Genomic DNA, 18,758 nt, shown 5'->3' with positions numbered 1-18,758 from the left:
TGTTTACAGTTTGAGCTCCACCTGCAGGTTTCAGGTGTCATGGTAAAAGAAAAAAAGGGAACCTAATACAACACCACGTAAAGACGTCACAGCGACTCTGTGTTTCCTTATTTACACTATAAATAAAATCATCGGCGTGCAGCCTCGTGAAACGTCAGGATGGACTGAAACAGACCGGACAGCTGCAGAGGGATCACATGATTTTATATTTCAACTTCTTGTCCACAAACATGGCCGCCGTGGACCGGGTCGGATCTGGTCCTTACTGGTCGGCCCCGGTCTCGGCGGCCTCGTTGCCCGGCCCGGACATCTGCATGAAGAGCTCTCTCAGCTCTGTGATGTCATCATCGAGGGACTGCATGGACTGGGCGGGCCGCTGCTCGCGCTCCTCGATGAAATCCCACAGACGGACGCTGTTCATGAACTGTAAAAAAACCAACACTGTTAAGAAACTACAAACCCCAGAAGCAGCAGTCTGATGAACTACAACTTATGCTTGTAAAATAAATAAGGAGGTCTGACCCGGACGTTCCCCTCGGAGCTGAGCTGCTTGCGTGGCCGGTCGGCTTCTGCTCGGGTTCCGTCTGGAAAGGCGTGAAGATACAAACACTTCCCCCCGAACGGGCACGAGCCCCGCCCCTGATCAAAGTACTTACACGCCTTCTTCCTGCACAGACACAAACACATGACCACGGGACTCGTCGAAGGCGTACTAACAGTGCGCACGCACACACACACACACACACACACACACACACACACTCACCCGACTCCGGACTTGAAGAGTTCTATGAGGTGGTCCTTGTCATCCTGGTCCTCCACCCAGTAGATCGACGGGATGACAAACTCAGAGGGGACCCGACATTCTGGACACGCCCTGAAAGAGACCGACCATGAAACCCTCGCCGGTCTGCAGCAGAACCACCAGTCACTGGACCTTTACCCTCCCCTCAACCCGGTCCTGTCCCCTCTACAGAGCCCCCTTTCTGACGGAAAGACCCGGTCCTGATCCCACAGACCCGGTCCTGATCCCACAGACCTGGTCCCGGCTGTGGGGATTTCCCTGACCAGGACCTGGCTGAACTAGCGTTGCATCATTTCGAGTTTACGCTCCACCAATGATTCAGGTTTCACAGCTGAGACCTCGTGCCCAGAGTCCTCCATCAAACCCGGTTGTCACGGTGATGATGAGAGCGTGAGAGTGACCTGCAGGAAAGGAGCCGCAGGCCTCTGTACATGGCGTGCACACTGACTGACCACGAGGCCCGTGGTCAGTTTTATGTTCTTAAACTGACCCGGACTACCAGACCCTGACCACCGGACCCTGACCCTGACCACCAGACCCTGACCACCGGACCCTGACCCTGACTACCAGACCCTGACCCGGACTACCAGACCCTGACCACCGGACCCTGACTACCAGACCCTGACCACCGGACCCTGACCCTGACCCGGACTACCAGACCCTTACCCGGACTACCAGACCCTGACCCGGACTACCAGACCCTGACCACCGGACCCTGTCCACCAGACCCAGACCACCAGACCCTGACCACCGGACCCTGTCCACCAGACCCGGACCACCGGACCCTGACCCGGACTACCAGACCCTGACCCTGACCACCGGACCCTGACCCGGACTACCAGACCCTGACCACCGGACCCTGTCCACCAGACCCTGACCCTGACCACCGGACCCGGACTCTTACTTGATGATCTTGTTGCTGAAGTTTCTGGTGCAGCGCCACTGTCGGATGCAGGCCAGGCAGAAGGTGTGACAGCAGGAGGACAGAATCCCGAACCTGCGGTCTGAAGGGTTCGCCTTCTGCACCACCAGCTCCATGCAGATCGAGCAGAGCTGACGGACAGAGACGACGACAGTCACCATCACAAACGTCTCAAACACCAACCTGAAGGTCACCTTCAACCTGCAGGTAACTGACTCCACCCACTTTTTAACTGACTCCACCCACCTTATCCTGGCTGAGCTGGGCTGCAAACGCCTTCTCCATGTCAGCTTCAAACGCCAGCATACACATCTACACACACACACACACACACACACACACACACACACACACACACACACACACACACACACACACACACACACACACACACACACACACACACACACACACACACAGGAGGAGTGTGTAATTAATACAAAGTCACGGTATAAGCAGAGGTCAACGTGGCGTGCTGTGCTCACCTTCTCGTGCGCTCTTCTCTGCTCGGCGTCGTGGGGGTGGAGCACATGCAGCCCGCACACCTCACACAGGTCGCCATGGAGATACGTGCAGCTCTCTTCATAGAAACAGTGTCCAGCTGCTGCGTAGGGACACAGCTGGGGGACGTCCTGGTAAGCCCCGCCCACTGGGGGAGGGGCTGCAGAGACAGCTGCTAAATAATAAAAGAGTTAAAAATGAGGTGACGAGTCCTTTTTCTTGATTGATCGATAAACGCCTTATCTACAGAGAGCCAATCAGAAGGGAGTATTTGCTGTAACCAACCTGGTTCCTGTGCCGAGGCGTCAAGACCCGTTCTGATGGCTTCCACGTACGAATGAGGAGACGCCGCCGCCGCCGCTGCTGCCGCTGTGAGGCCTGAACCCAAACTGTCACCTGGACCCCCAAACATACTGTCTGCACCGAGGACTGAGAGAGACAGAGAGAGAGAGAAAGACAGAGAGAGAGAGAGAGAGAGAGAGACAGAGAGACAGAGAGAGAGAGACAGAGAGAGAGAGAGAGACAGAGAGAGAGAGACAGAGAGACAGAGAGAGAGAGAGAGACAGAGAGAGAGAGAGAGAGAGACAGAGAGAGAGAGAGAGAGAGACAGAGAGACAGAGAGAGAGACAGAGAGAGAGAGAGAAGTCAGACTTAAACCCACAAGCTCTACGTTAGCAAACAAATGCTAACATTAACATGTTGCTATTAAATTAAATCAACTTTGTGTGGGTGAGAGTGTGTGTGTGTGTGTGTGTGTGTGTGTGTGTGTGTGTGTGTGTGTAAATATATACGTGTGTGTGGGTCACCTCTGTCTCTGAGGACCATGGTCTTCTTTACTCCGCCTCTGACTGAAGCTCCGCCTCCAGCTCCTCCCACAACTGCATGGTTCTCTGGGGCTCCTCCCGCTCCTCTGAATGACTTGACGTGGTCATACCTGAAAACAAACAGGAAGTCATGACACTTAGGCCAGCGTGAGGTGAGCGCTACCCCTCAGGTGAGAGCGCTACCCCTCAGGTGTTACCTGCATCGGTCTCCGTAGGCACACACTCCTCTCTGGTAGAACTTGCAGATGGTGGAGGGTTTACTGTTGGTCGGGTCATGAGAGAACATACAGCGGCTGCCCTCCCTGCACACGCCATGGAGGAAGTACCTGTACACATAAAACACAGGTTAAAGGTCAAACATCACGAGGGTCAGCAGCTCCTGACCTGCAGACGTGAAAACGACTAATTCATTAATCTGACAGAGAACAAAGTAAACAGGAAGTATTTTTATCACATTCATCAGAGATCATTTCTGTGTGTCTGGTTTTAAATATCTCATGTGTAAATATAAAGTTATTTCTGTTATGTCATTAAACTACATGAACATAGAAGGGGAGGTGAAGACTAATGGTGATGAATGGATTCAGAGGGGTGGAGGATGAATCAGAAGGTGAGCAGCTGCAGATTTATAACGTGAGGACACAGCAGCATCTTTAAATCAGAGGAAACAATGAAAAGAGGAGAGAAGATAAGAGACAAAAACTGTGAGACAGTTTTACAAGAAGACACACACAAATAAGACAAACATCCATGATGCAGCGTTTAATGAGAAGAAGGAGAGAGGAGGTGTGTGTCGTTAACGGAGCAGGTGTAACGGTTTAAAAAGTTACCGTGTTATCTGGTGACTTTCAGCTTTTAATGTTTGACTTTAGTGAGAACAGATGACGAAGACTCTTTGCTCAGTTTATCATTAAAGACTTGACGTGAGGAGAACTTTGGATTTTTTTCATAAATAAATAAATAAATAAAGAGTCTTTCTGATGACCGGGTCACTCTTGACACCGGAACACCGGGCCGTGTTGTCCTGTAAACCGGTTCACATGTTGACTTTAAACCCATCATACATGTTTCACTTCACTTCACATGATCACTGGAAGCTGGTTCAGCTGAAAGAAAGTCACTGAGTTTGAGTTTTGACTTCATATAAGGGCTGGAAGGACGGCGGAACACAAGCTAACAGCTAGCAGCTAACGGCTAAAAACATTAGCAGGAGGCTAACGCGGCCGCCGCGCGCGCACTCACACAGACAGGTGAGGCACCGACACACAGGTGAGACAGAGACCGGAGAGAGAGAGAGGCAGAGCGGCACACTCACCTGCAGGTCACCTGTTTGGTGCTCATCGTCCTCGCGGAGCTTTGGAAATGACGGGGGCTTCGAGGTTTGTCACGCTGGTGTCCCGATCAAACACTTCCGGTGGACTACTAAAGTCACCGCAGGAAGGTTCCCACCGAATTTATCCGACGGACAGATAACGGGTTACTCACTTTAATACCAAATATTTGAATGAATGACCCCGAGAGCTAATAGTTCATTTTGAAATGTGACCACAGAAGATGTTATTATTTATTGTTATTTTCTTATGATGTTATTTATTATATATTATGTAGTTGTACTCTCCCACAGTTCGTGGACCACAGGATCTCGTCTCTGCTTTTTGTGGATGATGTGGTCTTGTTGGCTCCATCGAACCCTGGACCTTCAGTGCGCACTGGGGCAGTTTGCTACGAGATCACCTCTAAATCTGAGGCCATGGTTCTCGACCGGAAAAAGGTGGTTTGCCCTCTCCGGGTCGGTGGGGAGTCCTTGCCCCAGGTGGAGGAGCTTAAGTATCTCGGGGTCTTGTTCACGAGTGGGGGAAGGACGGAGCGTGAGATCGACAGACGGATCGGTGCGGCGTCTGCAGTCATGCGGTCGTTGCATCGGTCCGTCGTGGTGAAGAAGGAGCTAAGCCGAAAGGCGAAGCTCTCGATTTACCTGTCGATCTTCGTTCCTACCCTCACCTATGGTCATGAGCTTTGGGTCAGGACCGAAAGAACGAGATCTCGGATACAAGCGGCCGAAATGGGCTTCCTCCGTTGGGTGGCTGGGCGCCTTAGAGGAACCTTAGAGGAACCTCGCTGGTTCCACCTACTCAACCCCCAGACTCTTTCCTCCATATGACTCCTGACCTCTGACCCCATCCCTCCATCTCTCATCCCTCATTCATCATTTCTATCTACACAAGTCGTCTTTAAATACAACATGCTGAATCCATTCCTCTAATGACGTGTTAGTACAAACAGATAGATAGATAGATAGATAGATAGATAGATAGATAGATAGATAGATAGATAGATATATAGATAGATAGATAGATAGATAGATAGATAGATACTTTATTGATCCCGAGGGAAATTCAAGGCATCCAGTAGCAGTATACAGACAGGCAGGACACAAGACATTAGTTACAATACACACCCGCTGTCCCCCCTCCCCTCTGTATACAATAATCCCCCAAACAAGATTTAGCAGCCCCTATGTGACTAAGAGTAAACATAATTACAGGTTAAACCTGTGCAGTTAGCATTAGCATTAGACTTAAAACTTATATAGCATAATGTACATAACCTGTGAGGAGAGAAAAACATGTGCTGGTTAAAAGAGACCTGTAAACAGTTAAAGAACCTTAGAAACAAAGTGCTGACCTTTAGAAACTAGTTACATGTGCATGTACAGAGGTGTTTGAGGTAGTGCCAGAGGTGTGAGTACAGTCATTACACAGTCAATGCAGGGATGTAAATTGGCTCAGCAACATAAAGGAGCAGTGATTAGCATTAAGTGTCCAAGACAATAAGCTGAAACCAGGAGTGCTTAGGGTGATTATCATTAAGTACCCAACTATTGAGGAGCAGATTAGCATTAAGTGTCAAAGACAATAGAGTGAAACTTGACCTAGTTAGGGTGATCATGTCAACCCTTACAGATGTAGCTAAACACAACAGTAGGATGAAACCAGACATGATTAGGGTGATTATCATTAAAGTGACCAGTGCTCAGTAAGGTGACTATCAATATGCATTACAGTGTCCAACTGGAGGCTGACTCTGAGGTCAGCAGTGCAGATGAGGAATGAGAAAAAAGTGAAAAAAGAGTCCAGGGTTCACCGTGTGCTTCTTCCCTGCCGTGACAGTGAAGTGTAGTACAGTCTTATGGCCTATAGGGGGACAAAAGAGTTCTTGAGCCTGTCCGTGGAGCACGACTGTGAGAGCAGTCTGTCGCTGAACATGCTCCTCTGCCCGGTGAAGGTGCTGTGCAGAGGGTGGTGCGTGTTGTCCATGATGGAGAGCATTTTGTCCAGAGACCTCCTCTCTACCACTGTCACCAGTGAGTCCAGCTCTGTGCCCACCACAGAGCTGGCCCTCCTCACCAGTCTGTCCAGGCGTGCTGCGTCCCTCTTCTTGCAGCTTCCTCCCCAGCACACCACGGCGTAGAAGAGGACGCTGGACACCACAGAGCTGGCCCTCCTCACCAGTCTGTCCAGGCGTGCTGCGTCCCTCTTCTTGCAGCTTCCTCCCCAGCACACCACGGCGTAGAAGAGGACGCTGGACACCACAGACTGGTAGAACATCTGCAGCAGCTTTTTGCAGATGTTGAAGGACCCCAGCCTTCTCAGGAAGTACAGATGGCTCTGTCCCTTCCTGCAGGTAGTGTCCATGTTAGGCGACCAGTCCAGCTTGTCATCCAGCTGCAGCCCCAGGTACCCGTAGGTCCTGACCACCTCCACTCAAAGAATCAAAGAACATGATTCTCATCACGCTGCTCCCTTTGTCCAGATGAGAGTAAGCCCTGTGTAGGAGATAGAGGATGGCATCGTCCACGCCCACCTTTGCCTGGTATGCAAACTGCAGGTGCGTGTTGGACCTGGGGTCTGAGGTGTTGGAGCAGCAGCTGTTCGAAGGTCTTCATAACAGCCCAGAGCTGATTGCTCAATAACTGAGGAAGGTCACACTCATCAGGAATCTGAAATACTTCAAAAAAGCAAAGTAATATAAACTGTGAGCATAAAGATAAATAAAGCAGATATAAAGAATCAAACAGAGAGAAAACAAACAGATACTCTGACGTGTTTGTTTCTGTTCGCACTGTGACACCAAAGCTTCTGCTCACTGAAACATGATGAAGGTATCCTGCTTCACACGAGACGTCTGTTTGTCAGACTGTCTGCTCCACACCTGATCTGACAGATCACACACACACACACACACACACACACACACACACACACACACACACATGTTGACAGCTGAGATGGAAAACGTGTTGACCTACATTCACTCTGCTGTCGGAGTCTTTAGAGGATCGGAGGTTCATGCAGCTCGTTTTATTTCAGTGATAAAGACGAACTAAACGCACCATTCAAAGACTGATAGATAGATTGCAGTAATCACACGCAGCCATCAGTTCTCTTTTAAGTCTTCACTCTGTTAAATATTGATTCCTGAGCGGTGAAGTCGTTGTTACCCTGAGAGCGACACAAACCCCGCCCTGCAGGTCATCGTCTGTCTCCATGACAACGCGTGAGCAACACAGTCCGAAGGTCACCTGCTCAGGAACAGGTGAGCCGGGGTCACATGTCTGTCTGTCAGGCAGCGCCTGCAACACGATAGGCCGGCGCCACACAGTGAAGGCATTGTATAGGCTGTCGCCTAGCAACCAGGTGTGAGAATAAGGAGGGCAGGAGAAGATAAGAGACAACGGAAAGACGGAAAGGAGGAGGAGAGAAGACGAAAGCAAGTTAACGAGGAGCGAGAGGACAGGAGGAGCGAGAGGACAGGAGGAGCAGAAGAAGTGAAGAGCTCCGATCGAGCGAAGGAGAGAAAACAGGAGGGAAAGAAGCACTGAAGGAGAACGAGGAGCAAACAGGAGGAAACAGAGGAGGAGCTGAGGAGGAGCTGAGGAGTCCAAGGTGAAGAAATGAAGGAGTAACAAAGAGCGGGGGGAGGAGTAAAAGAAGGAGAAACCAGCTGCTGTGAAGGAGAAGGAGGAGGACAGGAGTGAAAGGAGGACAGGAGGAGGACAGGAGTTAAAGGAGGACAGGAGGAGGCGAGGAGTTAAAGGAGGACAGGAGGAGGACAGGAGTTAAAGGAGGACAGGAGGAGGACAGGAGTTAAAGGAGGACAGGAGGAGGCGAGGAGTTAAAAGAGGACAGGAGGAGGCGAGGAGTTACAGGAGGAGACGAGGAGTTAAAGGAGGACAGGAGGAGGCGAGGAGTTAAAGGAGGACAGGAAGAGGCGAGGAGTTAAAGGAGGACAGGAGGAGGCGAGGACAGGAGGAGGCGGGGAGTTACAGGAGGACAGGAGGAGGCGAGGAGTTAAAGGAGGACAGGAGGAGGCGAGGAGTTAAAGGAGGACAGGAGGAGGCGAGGAGTTAAAGGAGGACAGGAGGAGGACAGGAGGAGGACAGGAGTTAAAGGAGGACAGGAGGAGGCGAGGAGTTAAAGGAGGACAGGAGGAGGCGAGGAGTTAAAGGAGGACAGGAGGAGGCGGGGAGTTACAGGAGGACAGGAGGAGGCGAGGAGTTACAGGAGGAGATGGATAGAAGTGTGATCCGGCTGAGTCACTGTCAGAAGGAGATCTTCTGTTTCTCGGTCCCGGAGGAGTGTCCCAGCTGTGGGGAGGAACTGAAGGGGAGCAGACTGCAGGAGGCGCCGGTCAGCCTCCCGTCCCCCTTTACCAACGGACACAAGACCTCCTCCTGCCTGCTGGTCGCACCTGCACACGACAACATCAGCAGGTAAACACACACAGCTGTAGACAGGGACACGCGTGAAACATGCTAAGAAAGAAAACACACAGGTGTTGACAGGTAAACACAAACATGTGTTTGTCCTCAGAGACTTTGACGGGACATCAGAGCTGCACACGGGCATCTCCAACACTGCAGGTGAGACTCACCTGCACTCTGTTTACTAATAACTGTTAGCATGCTAACGTGCTAACGTGAAATGTGCAGAATATTGCTGCACATCTGCAGGTTAGCATTGTTAGCATAGAGCTCATAGCACACAAGACTGCAGTATGACGTGTGTGTGTGTGTGTGTGTGTGTGTGTGTGCGTGTGTGTGTGTGTGTGTGTGTAGGGGTTGTGTATAACTACACTCGTGGGGGGGTTCGGAGGGATCAGAGTGGCTGGGAGCGCTGCGTCAGTGTTCCGATGGTTCGGCCCGACATGTTCCACCTGCTGGCCCAGTGGGATCAGTACCTGGACCGCTTCTCTGAAGGACCACTGTGGGACCCTGCCTGGCACAGGTACACCTCAGGCCGTGTCTCTCTCTTACCTGCCCACCTGTCTCTCTCTCTCTCTCTCTCTTACCTGCCCACCTGTGTGTCTCTCTCTTACCTGCCCACCTGTGTGTCTCTCTCTTACCTGCCCACCTGTCTCTCTCTCTCTCTCTTACCTGCCCACCTGTCTCTCTCTCTCTCTCTCTTACCTGTCTCTCTCTCTGTCTCTCTGTCTCTCTCTCTCTCTCTTACCTGCCCACCTGTCTCTCTCTCTCTCTTACCTGCCCACCTGTGTCTCTCTCTTACCTGCCCACCTGTGTCCCTCTCTTACCTGCCCACCTGTCTCTCTCTCTTACCTGCCCACCTGTGTCCCTCTCTTACCTGCCCACCTGTCTGTCTCCCAGGTTCAGCGAGGAGGACCATAACTGCTTCAGTTTCTGTCTTCAGTTCGTGAACAGCGTCCTGGCAGCGGAGGGGCGGAGCTCCCTGAGCAGAGAGACCTTCACTCACAGCTTCATCCTGCCGAGGATGAGGAGGGTCTCCAAATACACCACGCTGTACGAACACATCCAGAGACACCAGTACTACATGGTGGACAGACAGGTGGACACACCTGTTACAAGTTAAACCCGTGTCACTGAGACGTCACAGAGCAGTGTCCTGATCCTCGAACTCTGCTGAACGGGTTGTCATGGTAACGGTGTGTTTTGGATATTCACCATTCATTAAAAAAGATGGACTGAGCTGCAGCCGCCTGGGACTGAAGACTAACTGTAAAGAGCGCCCCCTGCTGACCCCGCCTCCTTCATGTCAGCTGATGCAACCGCGCCTCTTTCCACCCAGTTATTGTTAAACAATTCTTTCTTTTAAAATGTATTGATCTGTTATTCCATATCAGAGGTCACATGTAAAGGAAATAATAACATGTAATTTAATTAATTTAAATTAAGAGATCAATGAAGAATTCCTCCTCTTCTTGTTTATTTTTACAACTAGTTTAATTTCTTTTTGTGTCCCTTTCCCCCTCTGTCCCCCTCTGTCCTCCTCTGTCCCCCTCTGTCCCCCTCTGTCCTCCTCTGTCCCCCTCTGTCCTCCCCTTTCCCCCTCTGTCCTCCTCTGTCCCCCTCTGTCCTCCTCTGTCCCCCTCTGTCCTCCTCTGTCCCCCTCTGTCCTGAATTTCCCTCGGGATCAATAAAGTATCTATCTATCTATCTATCTATCTATCTATCTATCTATCTATCTATCTATCTATCTATCTATCTATCTATCTATCTATCCTCCTCTGTCCTCCTCTGTCCTCCTCTGTCCCCCTCTGTCCTCCTCTGTGTGAGGATGATCAAAGCAATAAAGTCGACGTTAGTTATCCTGCTGTGTTCATGTTTCTTTCAAATTTAATTATTAGTTAGAAATGAGCGAATGTGACGTCATGATTGACAGCTCTGTCGACCAATGAGGCTCCTGCAGCGGGGAGTGCACAAGAGAGAAAAGTATGGCGTCGTTGAAAGACACACTCCGCACCAGTAGGGGGCGATCATCACTTTAGGGAGAAGAAGGGGCGTGGTCAGATCAGGGGCGAGCCGACTGTAACCGCCGGACACATTTTAGTGTTGCACCGCAGCGTCCGACAGCATAACAAATCCGACTGGAGATTTTCTGAATGAATGAAATCAGCAAAGAGAGTCTGTTTCCATGACTACAGGCTAACATGCTAACAGTTAGCTAGCGGGTCTTAAAACATCAACACAGGACTGAACCGGTCTGACCCGGTCCCCCCGGCTGGTCTCTGCAGCATGCAGGCGGAGTTCCGGGCTCCTCGGAGACGACCCCGGGTCTATGAGGAGTACGAAGCCCCGCTGCCGGTGAGCCGCAGCCCGGAGGAGAGCAGCGACTTCCGGGCGGAGCTTATCAACCAGCACGTGCTGCTCTGTCATCCGGACCACATTCAGAAGATCCACAACCAGGTCCGAGATCATCCATATACCCCCAAACCAAGTCTCAGTTAATCTATGTCTTCCTAGACCGGGTCTGAGTTAATCCATACCCCCTAAACCAGGTTTGAGTTAATCCATACCCCCTAAACCGGCTCTGAGTTAATCCACACACCCCTAAACCAGGTTTGAGTTAATCCATACCCCCTAAACTGGCTCTGAGTTAATCCATACCACCTAGACCGGGTCTGAGTTAATCCATACCCCCTAAACCAGGTCTGAGTTAATCCATACCCCCTAAACCGGCTCTGAGTTAATCCATACCCCCTTATGTGTTGTCTTGATCAGGGTTATTTCGGTAAAGGGATCCTGTCCAGAGCCAGACCGGACCACAGCATCTCCAACCAATGGGAGGGTGAGTTGTCACGGACACTGTGACATCATCACGTGTTTGGTCACGGACACTGTGACATCATCACGTGTTTGGTCCTATCAGGGTTGTTCGCTGCTGTCAGCTGATCTCTCTTCTTCTGTTTCAGAACACGAAGGTGTGACGCTACCCGTCATCTCTCAGTCCAGGTCAGTGACATCACACATGATGACATCACACCTGAGGCTCCTCCTTCCCTGTTTACTTACCTCCTCTCCTCCTCTCCTCCTCCTGCAGGTACAGCGAGCTCCTCGAATGGGCGGGCGCCACTCTGTCTGCTCAGGGATTGGACGAAGACTCTGTCCATCAAACCCTGCTCAGCATTTCTCAGCCGGTGGACGTGAAGGACGTGAGGAGGAAGGTTGGAGGAGGGGAGGGGGAGAATGGGGAGGAGTCCGAGGCAGAGGGAGGAGCCTGTCCTCGTGCAAAGACGCCGCTCGTGGATTCGGAGGTCGAGCAGGAGACGGTCGGACGCCGCAGGTAAAGTCAGCGACACGAGACTTCCTTTAACGTTTCTCTGTGGTGTGAAGAGTGATCTATTCTCTTACTCAGGTTAGAGTCACAACACCTGAGTCCAGAACACGACCCTGACCCCGGCTCTGACTCCGACCCTGACCCCGGCTCTGACTCCGACCCTGACCCTGGTCCACATCCTGATCCTTTGGTTCCAAGTCCAGGATTTGTCCTTGTGTTGTCAGAAAGTGGGGTGAGTTATCAGCAGTCAGCTTGTTTGTTAAGAGGCCTCTTGATTTAGTGTATTAATGTGTGTGTGTGTGTGTGTCTGTGTGTGCGTGTGTGTGTGTGTGCGTGTGTGTGTGTGTGTGTGTGTGCGTGTGTGTGTGTGTGCGTGTGTGTGTGTGTGTGTGTGTCTCTCCAATGCAGGGCGAGGTGGTCAAGGAGGTCCGACGGTCTCCACTGTCTCTCACTGAGTACCTGCAGCTCAGTCTGGAGGAGGTAACACAAGAACACACACACACACACACACACACACACACACACACACACACACACACACACACACACACACACACACACACACACACACACGTGTTCTTTTTATAAACCATCCAGCTTCCTTCTGTCTATAAAGACTACATTACCCATGAGCCCTCGCTGCCAACTCCATGGAACACGACGATGCTTTTACATGAACCTTGGAGGTCAGGTGGCGTAGCCGTGATGACGCCACACCTCATGTTGAATGTGTTGTACCTGTACCTTGACAAAGTGAAGGGGGCGTGGCCTCTACACACTGACTGACTGTCTGTCTGTGTTAACAGGCCTTCTTCCTGGTCTACAGTCTGGGCTGCCTGTCTGTCTACCTGCACCAGGTAACTGCCTCTGTGCTCGTTCAGTCCTTGACTAAAGAGACTCATGATGACAGTTAGAGCTCCCCCTACTGACTGCCTCCAGTATAGCTCTTAAGCTCCGCCTCCTCCATGTTAACAGATAGGACGTGTTTGATCGACGTGTTACACATTCTGTTGGTGAATGAATTAAAGTGCTGAGTCATACATATGATGACATCATGAACAGATTTATTACCTCACTCGTGTCCTCTCTTGTGATTGGTCAGGAGCCCCTGTCAATCATCCAGCTGTGGAAGAAGTTCAGGTCGCTGCGGCCCGACTTCGTCAGCTCCTACGCAGCCTATCAGCACTTTCGGAGCAAGGGGTGGGTCCCTAAAGTGGGGGGCGGAGCCAAGTATGGCGTTGACCTCAGTAAGACACACACACTCACATGTGCACACACACAGACACACACACACAGACACACACACTTACACACACAGACACTTACACAGACAATCTCAAATTAAGAAGCAGGAAGTTAACTGAAGGAGAAGACGACCTTCAGACTCGCGAGCCAAGTCAGCGTGTTCACTCTTGTTTGTCTGTGTTTCAGTGTTGTACAGGAAAGGCCCACCTTTCTACCACGCCAGGTAACACACACACACACACACACACACACACACACTTCTAGATTTGAAGGAGTTGTTTGTAAAATGTTCACTTGTCCCTCTTCTCTTCCTGTAGTTATTCGGTGGTGATTGAGCGAGCGGATGATGAGTTCAGGGGCTCAGGGCCGCGTCCGTTTTCGTGGCGCTCTCTGGCCGCTCTAAGCAGAATCACCTCCAACGTCTCCAAGGTAACGGGGGGCGTCGGCCTGCACTGCGTCACGTCTGAGTGTTTGTTATTATTTACTTAAGCTGTGTTCGTCTTACAGGAGCTGATGTTTTGTTACATCATCCACCCAGCCGGCCTATCAGGAGCGGAGCTGGATTCCCCCGCCTGTCTGAGCAGACTGAAGGTTCAGGTCAGAAACGGGAAAGCGCCGCTCGCCTTTCCATTTGATGGAATGATTCATCAGTTTGTGAAAAGAAACACGAGCTGACAGGAAACAGTGGCTTCGTTCAGACCCTCATTTTCTTTAACAGGAAGTGATCGTCAGCAGGTGGATTTCCTCCAAAGAGCGGGCGGAGCAGGACGACTTCTGACTAATGCATAAACTGATGATGTCACTGAGGGGGGCAGGACACGCACGCACGCACGCAGTGATGTCATACAGAGGCTGGTGACATCAGACAGCGGCCGAACTTGGACAAAGAGGACGTCACAAAGGGACTGAATGGGAAAGCTCAGATGTCTGAGTGTCCTTGAACGCAGCAGCCGGCTGGTTTCACAGAGAGGTCATTGAACTCTGTTTACTTCTCACTTCCTGAGGAGCTCCTGCACAGCCAATAAACAAGTCTCTCACTCTGATCACACAGCTGTTCTTCTGTTTGTCTTACACACCTTCGCCATGAAGCTTCAGTGTTTAGCCAGCTCTGCATGTGGTGGACACTGTAGCTTCAGTGTTTAGCCAGCTCTGCATGTGGTGGACACTGTAGCTTCAGTGTTTAGCCAGCTCTGCATGTAGACACTGTAGCTTCAGTGTTTAGCCAGCTCTGCATTTAGAGACACTGTAGCTTCAGTGTTTAGCCAGCTCTGCATTTAGAGACACTGTAGCTTCAGTGTTTAGCCAGCTCTGCATGTGGTGGACACTAGCTTCAGTGTTTAGCCAGCTCTGCATGTAGAGACACTGTAGCTTCAGTGTTTAGCCAGCTCGGCATGTGGTGGACACTGTAGCTTCAGTGTTTAGCCAGCTCTGCATGAGGTGGACACTGTAGCTTCAGTGTTTAGCCAGCTCTGCATGTGGTGGACACTGTAGCTTCAGTGTTTAGCCAGCTCTGCATGTGGTGGACACTGTAGCTTCAGTGTTTAGCCAGCTCTGCATGGGTCTGTAAAGCTTTCTGCGTTCTAACCTCTCTCCATGTTTCATCTCCAACATTGATCCTAGTTTGAGCAGCTTTCTGCTGCTGGAGCTTATTAGAAACATGCAGAGGCTTTTTAGCTCGGGTACAATCACTTCTATCTGAAGCAGTTCCACTGCCCGCTTCCATCGCTGCAACACCTGTTCACCTGATAACTGCTCTCATATCTGGCAAACCCAGGGGCGTCCAAAACGGCCTTCAAAGCCCCGCCTACCTTCTCTGGTCCAATCAGATCCAGAGCATTCAGGAGCAGAATCTAAAGTTAGAAGGAGGACATACTGGCTGCTGCATTGTTGTCAGAGAAGCTTCAACACAGCAGGTTTCCTTCATGATCACACAGGAAGAGAGCAGCTCTCTGATTGGCTGACTGATCACAGAGGAGGAGAGCAGCTCTCTGATTGGCTGACTGATAAGAACGTACTTATTTGACATTAAAGACACAGAGCGCTGTTTCAACATTATATTTCTTTAATTAGATCAAATATGAAAAACACATCCTGATGTTGCTTTCTTGACTTGTTGTGTGGCGGCAGGATCAGACTTTAACATACTGTTCATTTATTCATCGTCGTGACCTCTGACCTCCGGGAGCAGTACGAGCCTTCGACTGAACACAGACTGATTCATGAAGTTAAAAGAGTTCAGCTCTCTGCCTGTGGAGCTGGAATGTTTCAGGAGCAAAGCATCATGGGAAAAATGATTGATCAGAAGATTTGGATTTAATCATGTTACCGTGGAAACAGAGAGATGTTTGCATCTTTGAACTCCCGGTTCATCAAACAAACTGAACTCTCGGAGTGATGTTGGGTCAGACGTCCGATGGGGGGGGTCACTGCTCGCTCTGCTGCGTGTCTGTGATGGAGGACACGGCGCCCTGTCCCTTACTGACGTCGCTGATACACGCCCACTGGCCGTCCATCGACTCCTTCCACAGCGTCACCTGCACAACACACACACACACGTGCATGAGGAGATGACACACACACACACACGTGCATGAGGAGATGACACACACACACACACGTGCATGAGGAGATGACACACACACACACACGTGCATGAGGAGATGACACACACACACACACGTGCATGAGGAGATGACACACACACACACACACGTGCATGAGGACGTGTGTGCGAGGACGCAGCTTCAGGTGGGAGAAACACGAGGCTGAACTTCTCAAACATGCGGACGCTCTGACCTTGTTGTCTCCTCCCGACACGGCCAGGATGTTCCCGGTGATGGACCAGCTCACGTGCCACACCACGTCGTTGAACTTGTGCAGCAGTTTGGCCGTCCAGGTGTTTCCTGCCGGGTCGTCGCACGTCCAGATGTACACGCGACCGTCCTGGGACATGATGTCATACATTCAATCTCAAAGCAGTCGCTAACACGCCACCGGCTCGCTCAGACGCCAGGTGCTCCACGCCGTGATTAAAAAGAAGAAGATTCTGACCTGCGAGCAGCTGGCGATGGTGCTGGTGGGCAGGCCGATAGACGGAGCCCAGCCGACGTCTCTCACCCAATCACTGTGAGCCTCCAGCTTCTGGTCCTCCTTCCACTGACCGTCCTCCTCCCTGCAGGCGGGAAGACAACCATCACAAACGGCTCGCCTACAACGCCAACACAAACGCCGCGGGGACTCTTTGAACTCACTTCCACAGTTTGACCAGGTTGTCGCAGCCTCCGGAGACGAAGCGCTTCACGTAGTTGGGTTTCTGTCCCGACGGCTGGTCGATCAGACTTCCTGGAACCACGGCGGGAGCCCAGCTCACGGCGTTACAGCCGATCTGAAGGACAATGACAGCGCAGAGGATGAGCGGCGCGCTCGGCCTGAAGCGTCCCGTCAGAAGAGCCACTCACCGTGTGCGCGTTGCTGATCTTCTTCACGTCCCACTGTTGATCCCCGGTGAACGTCAGGAGGGAAATCGCTCCGTCCGAGCTGCCGCAGGCCAGGATGAGGCCGAAGTCGTGCGGACCCCAGCAGACAGAGTTCACTGCACAAACACAGAAGAAGAACCATCAGCTGATCTGACGCGTTTAACCTTCCCGCTCTTTAAATGTGCCGTAAGCTGATCAGCTCTGATTTTACATCTTCAGCGAGGGAGCACCAGAAACAAAGACATTTTATTGATCACTTTTTAGAACCAAATACAAAAAAACAGACAGATCAGGAAGTAGCAACACGCCACAGGAAGTGGATAATGACCGAACACGGAGACGACCTTGTACGTGGGTTGCCGTTGACGACGCTCACCTGACGACTCGTGTCCCGTGTACTCGTACATCTTGTCCCAGCTCCCGTTCTCCTCCTTCCAGACGATGACTTTACGGTCGTAGGAACAGGAAGCCAGAACGTTTCCGAACATCGGGTGAGCCCACGCCACCTGCCACACGGGACCTTCGTGGCTGCACAAACACACACTCACATCTGTGAGCTCACACACGTTGTTTTTTTTTAAAATCTTTACACTCGTCTCCTGCACATTGTTTCTCTCTCACCCTCTGAGGTCCGCCACCAGAATCTGACCCCCGTTTCTGACATCAAAGATCTTGACGGTGCGGTCAGAGGAGCAGGTGGCGAGCCGCGTCCCGTAGTAGTCCATCTGGGCGTCGTGCTGAAACACGAGACAGAAAAGATGTCAGTGAAAGAATTCACACGACGCTCACTTTATCCTTTCTCACAGTTTCAGTAAATACTCAGTCTGTTGTTTTACCTGCTCTGTATAGATTTATTTATTTACAGTTGGTGCACTTTATGTTTGTTTACATCTTTAGTCTGATCACTGACACCTCCACTCTTCTTTTCATGTATATTCCTCTGTATTTACATTTTGCTCACTGTTGTTCATTCACAGCTCTGTCTGCCCTCCGGGAACTAATAAAGTTTTTTAAATTGAATTGAGGAACAACAAACAGAGTTATTATTTTAAACATTACTTACGACCATATCCTCATGAGAGGTATCCACCGTGTTGATCACAGAAACCTGAAATTATAACATTTAATAGATTAATCATTTCATCTGTCGTTAGCCACTGTGCTAAGCTAAGCTAGCTGCTCGGTCTCCCTTTAAACAGCGTGACTGTTAGCTCGAAGCTAAAGCTAACACGTCTCTTTATAAACACTCACCATGATGAAACCCCCTCTCACTTAATCTCTTTTTATTATTCAATAAAACTGCTTCACTGACTGCTCCGACGTGGCAACAAGTACTGAAGCTGCGTCCCACCCACCGGGTCCAGCGGCTGTTTCTACCGGTGGAAACAAAACACGGGCACCAAAGGTTCCGCGTACCGGAAATAAAATCTAAAACTTCTTTTTTTTTAAAAGTGCGTTTTAAATGTTTTATCCTGAAAATAAATATATATTGTTTTATACTTCAAACAACACTACCTTAATAATGTCATAATATTTAATCTCCTTTGAAGAGGACGGTTTAATGACGAGCTTTGAAGAAACTTTAAATAAAATAAAATAAAATGGCTTGATGAATTGATTTTTAACTAAACTTCAGATTTATTAAGAACCTAAAGCTCACATATAAGAGAAGGCTAATGGTTTTTGTCTTTGTTAATGAATGTTGATTTTTGTTGTTTAAATGCTTTTTCACATTTTTAAAGGTTGTTCTCATTGTTTAAACTTCAAAGAAGACATGTAGAGATGTAGATTCAACTATTTGAACGTGTCTGTATGTATTTGAAATAAAATGTACATGACTTTATTTACATTTTGAAATAAAAAATAATACCCATAATAAAAAGGCATTAAACC

At 50.2% G+C, this 18,758-nt stretch overlaps 4 protein-coding genes across 4 annotated transcripts; 2 read left to right on the top strand and 2 right to left on the bottom strand.

The window, feature by feature from the left end:
• mkrn2 (makorin, ring finger protein, 2) lies at positions 1 to 4,497 on the bottom strand. Its single transcript, XM_079341176.1, has 10 exons — positions 4,368 to 4,497; positions 3,250 to 3,378; positions 3,035 to 3,162; positions 2,514 to 2,657; positions 2,213 to 2,403; positions 1,974 to 2,039; positions 1,710 to 1,858; positions 767 to 877; positions 523 to 667; positions 1 to 424 (listed from the first exon to the last, which is right to left on the bottom strand). Exons 1-10 carry the CDS (start codon positions 4,391 to 4,393, stop codon positions 263 to 265), a joined length of 1,251 nt encoding a protein of 416 aa, XP_079197302.1. The 5' UTR covers positions 4,394 to 4,497; the 3' UTR covers positions 1 to 262.
• A 3,409-nt stretch (positions 4,498 to 7,906) lies between these two features.
• On the top strand, positions 7,907 to 9,942 carry LOC306822920 (MKRN2 opposite strand protein-like). The gene is made up of 5 exons (XM_079342221.1): positions 7,907 to 8,061; positions 8,116 to 8,825; positions 8,926 to 8,975; positions 9,171 to 9,339; positions 9,717 to 9,942. Exons 2-5 carry the CDS (start codon positions 8,623 to 8,625, stop codon positions 9,937 to 9,939), a joined length of 645 nt encoding a protein of 214 aa, XP_079198347.1. The 5' UTR covers positions 7,907 to 8,061; positions 8,116 to 8,622; the 3' UTR covers positions 9,940 to 9,942.
• Positions 9,943 to 10,779: 837 nt separating this feature from the next.
• On the top strand, positions 10,780 to 14,553 carry tsen2 (TSEN2 tRNA splicing endonuclease subunit). Its single transcript, XM_079340825.1, has 12 exons — positions 10,780 to 11,273; positions 11,589 to 11,655; positions 11,780 to 11,819; positions 11,908 to 12,150; positions 12,223 to 12,376; positions 12,553 to 12,624; positions 12,951 to 13,001; positions 13,247 to 13,391; positions 13,576 to 13,612; positions 13,707 to 13,818; positions 13,897 to 13,986; positions 14,108 to 14,553. Exons 1-12 carry the CDS (start codon positions 11,103 to 11,105, stop codon positions 14,165 to 14,167), a joined length of 1,242 nt encoding a protein of 413 aa, XP_079196951.1. The 5' UTR covers positions 10,780 to 11,102; the 3' UTR covers positions 14,168 to 14,553.
• A 984-nt stretch (positions 14,554 to 15,537) lies between these two features.
• Positions 15,538 to 18,266, bottom strand: sec13 (SEC13 homolog, nuclear pore and COPII coat complex component). Its single transcript, XM_079340826.1, has 9 exons — positions 18,117 to 18,266; positions 17,929 to 17,973; positions 17,487 to 17,602; positions 17,242 to 17,393; positions 16,848 to 16,981; positions 16,641 to 16,774; positions 16,441 to 16,561; positions 16,186 to 16,332; positions 15,538 to 15,923 (listed from the first exon to the last, which is right to left on the bottom strand). Exons 1-9 carry the CDS (start codon positions 18,117 to 18,119, stop codon positions 15,813 to 15,815), a joined length of 963 nt encoding a protein of 320 aa, XP_079196952.1. The 5' UTR covers positions 18,120 to 18,266; the 3' UTR covers positions 15,538 to 15,812.
• Positions 18,267 to 18,758: the final 492 nt, after the last annotated feature.

The sequence above is a fragment of the Symphodus melops genome (genome assembly GCF_947650265.1).
Source record: "Symphodus melops genome assembly, chromosome: 4".
Classification (NCBI taxonomy): Eukaryota; Metazoa; Chordata; class Actinopteri; order Labriformes; family Labridae; genus Symphodus; species Symphodus melops.
The sequence above is the reverse complement of the archived record's forward strand: the minus strand, read 5'-3'. Positions and strand labels throughout refer to the sequence as shown.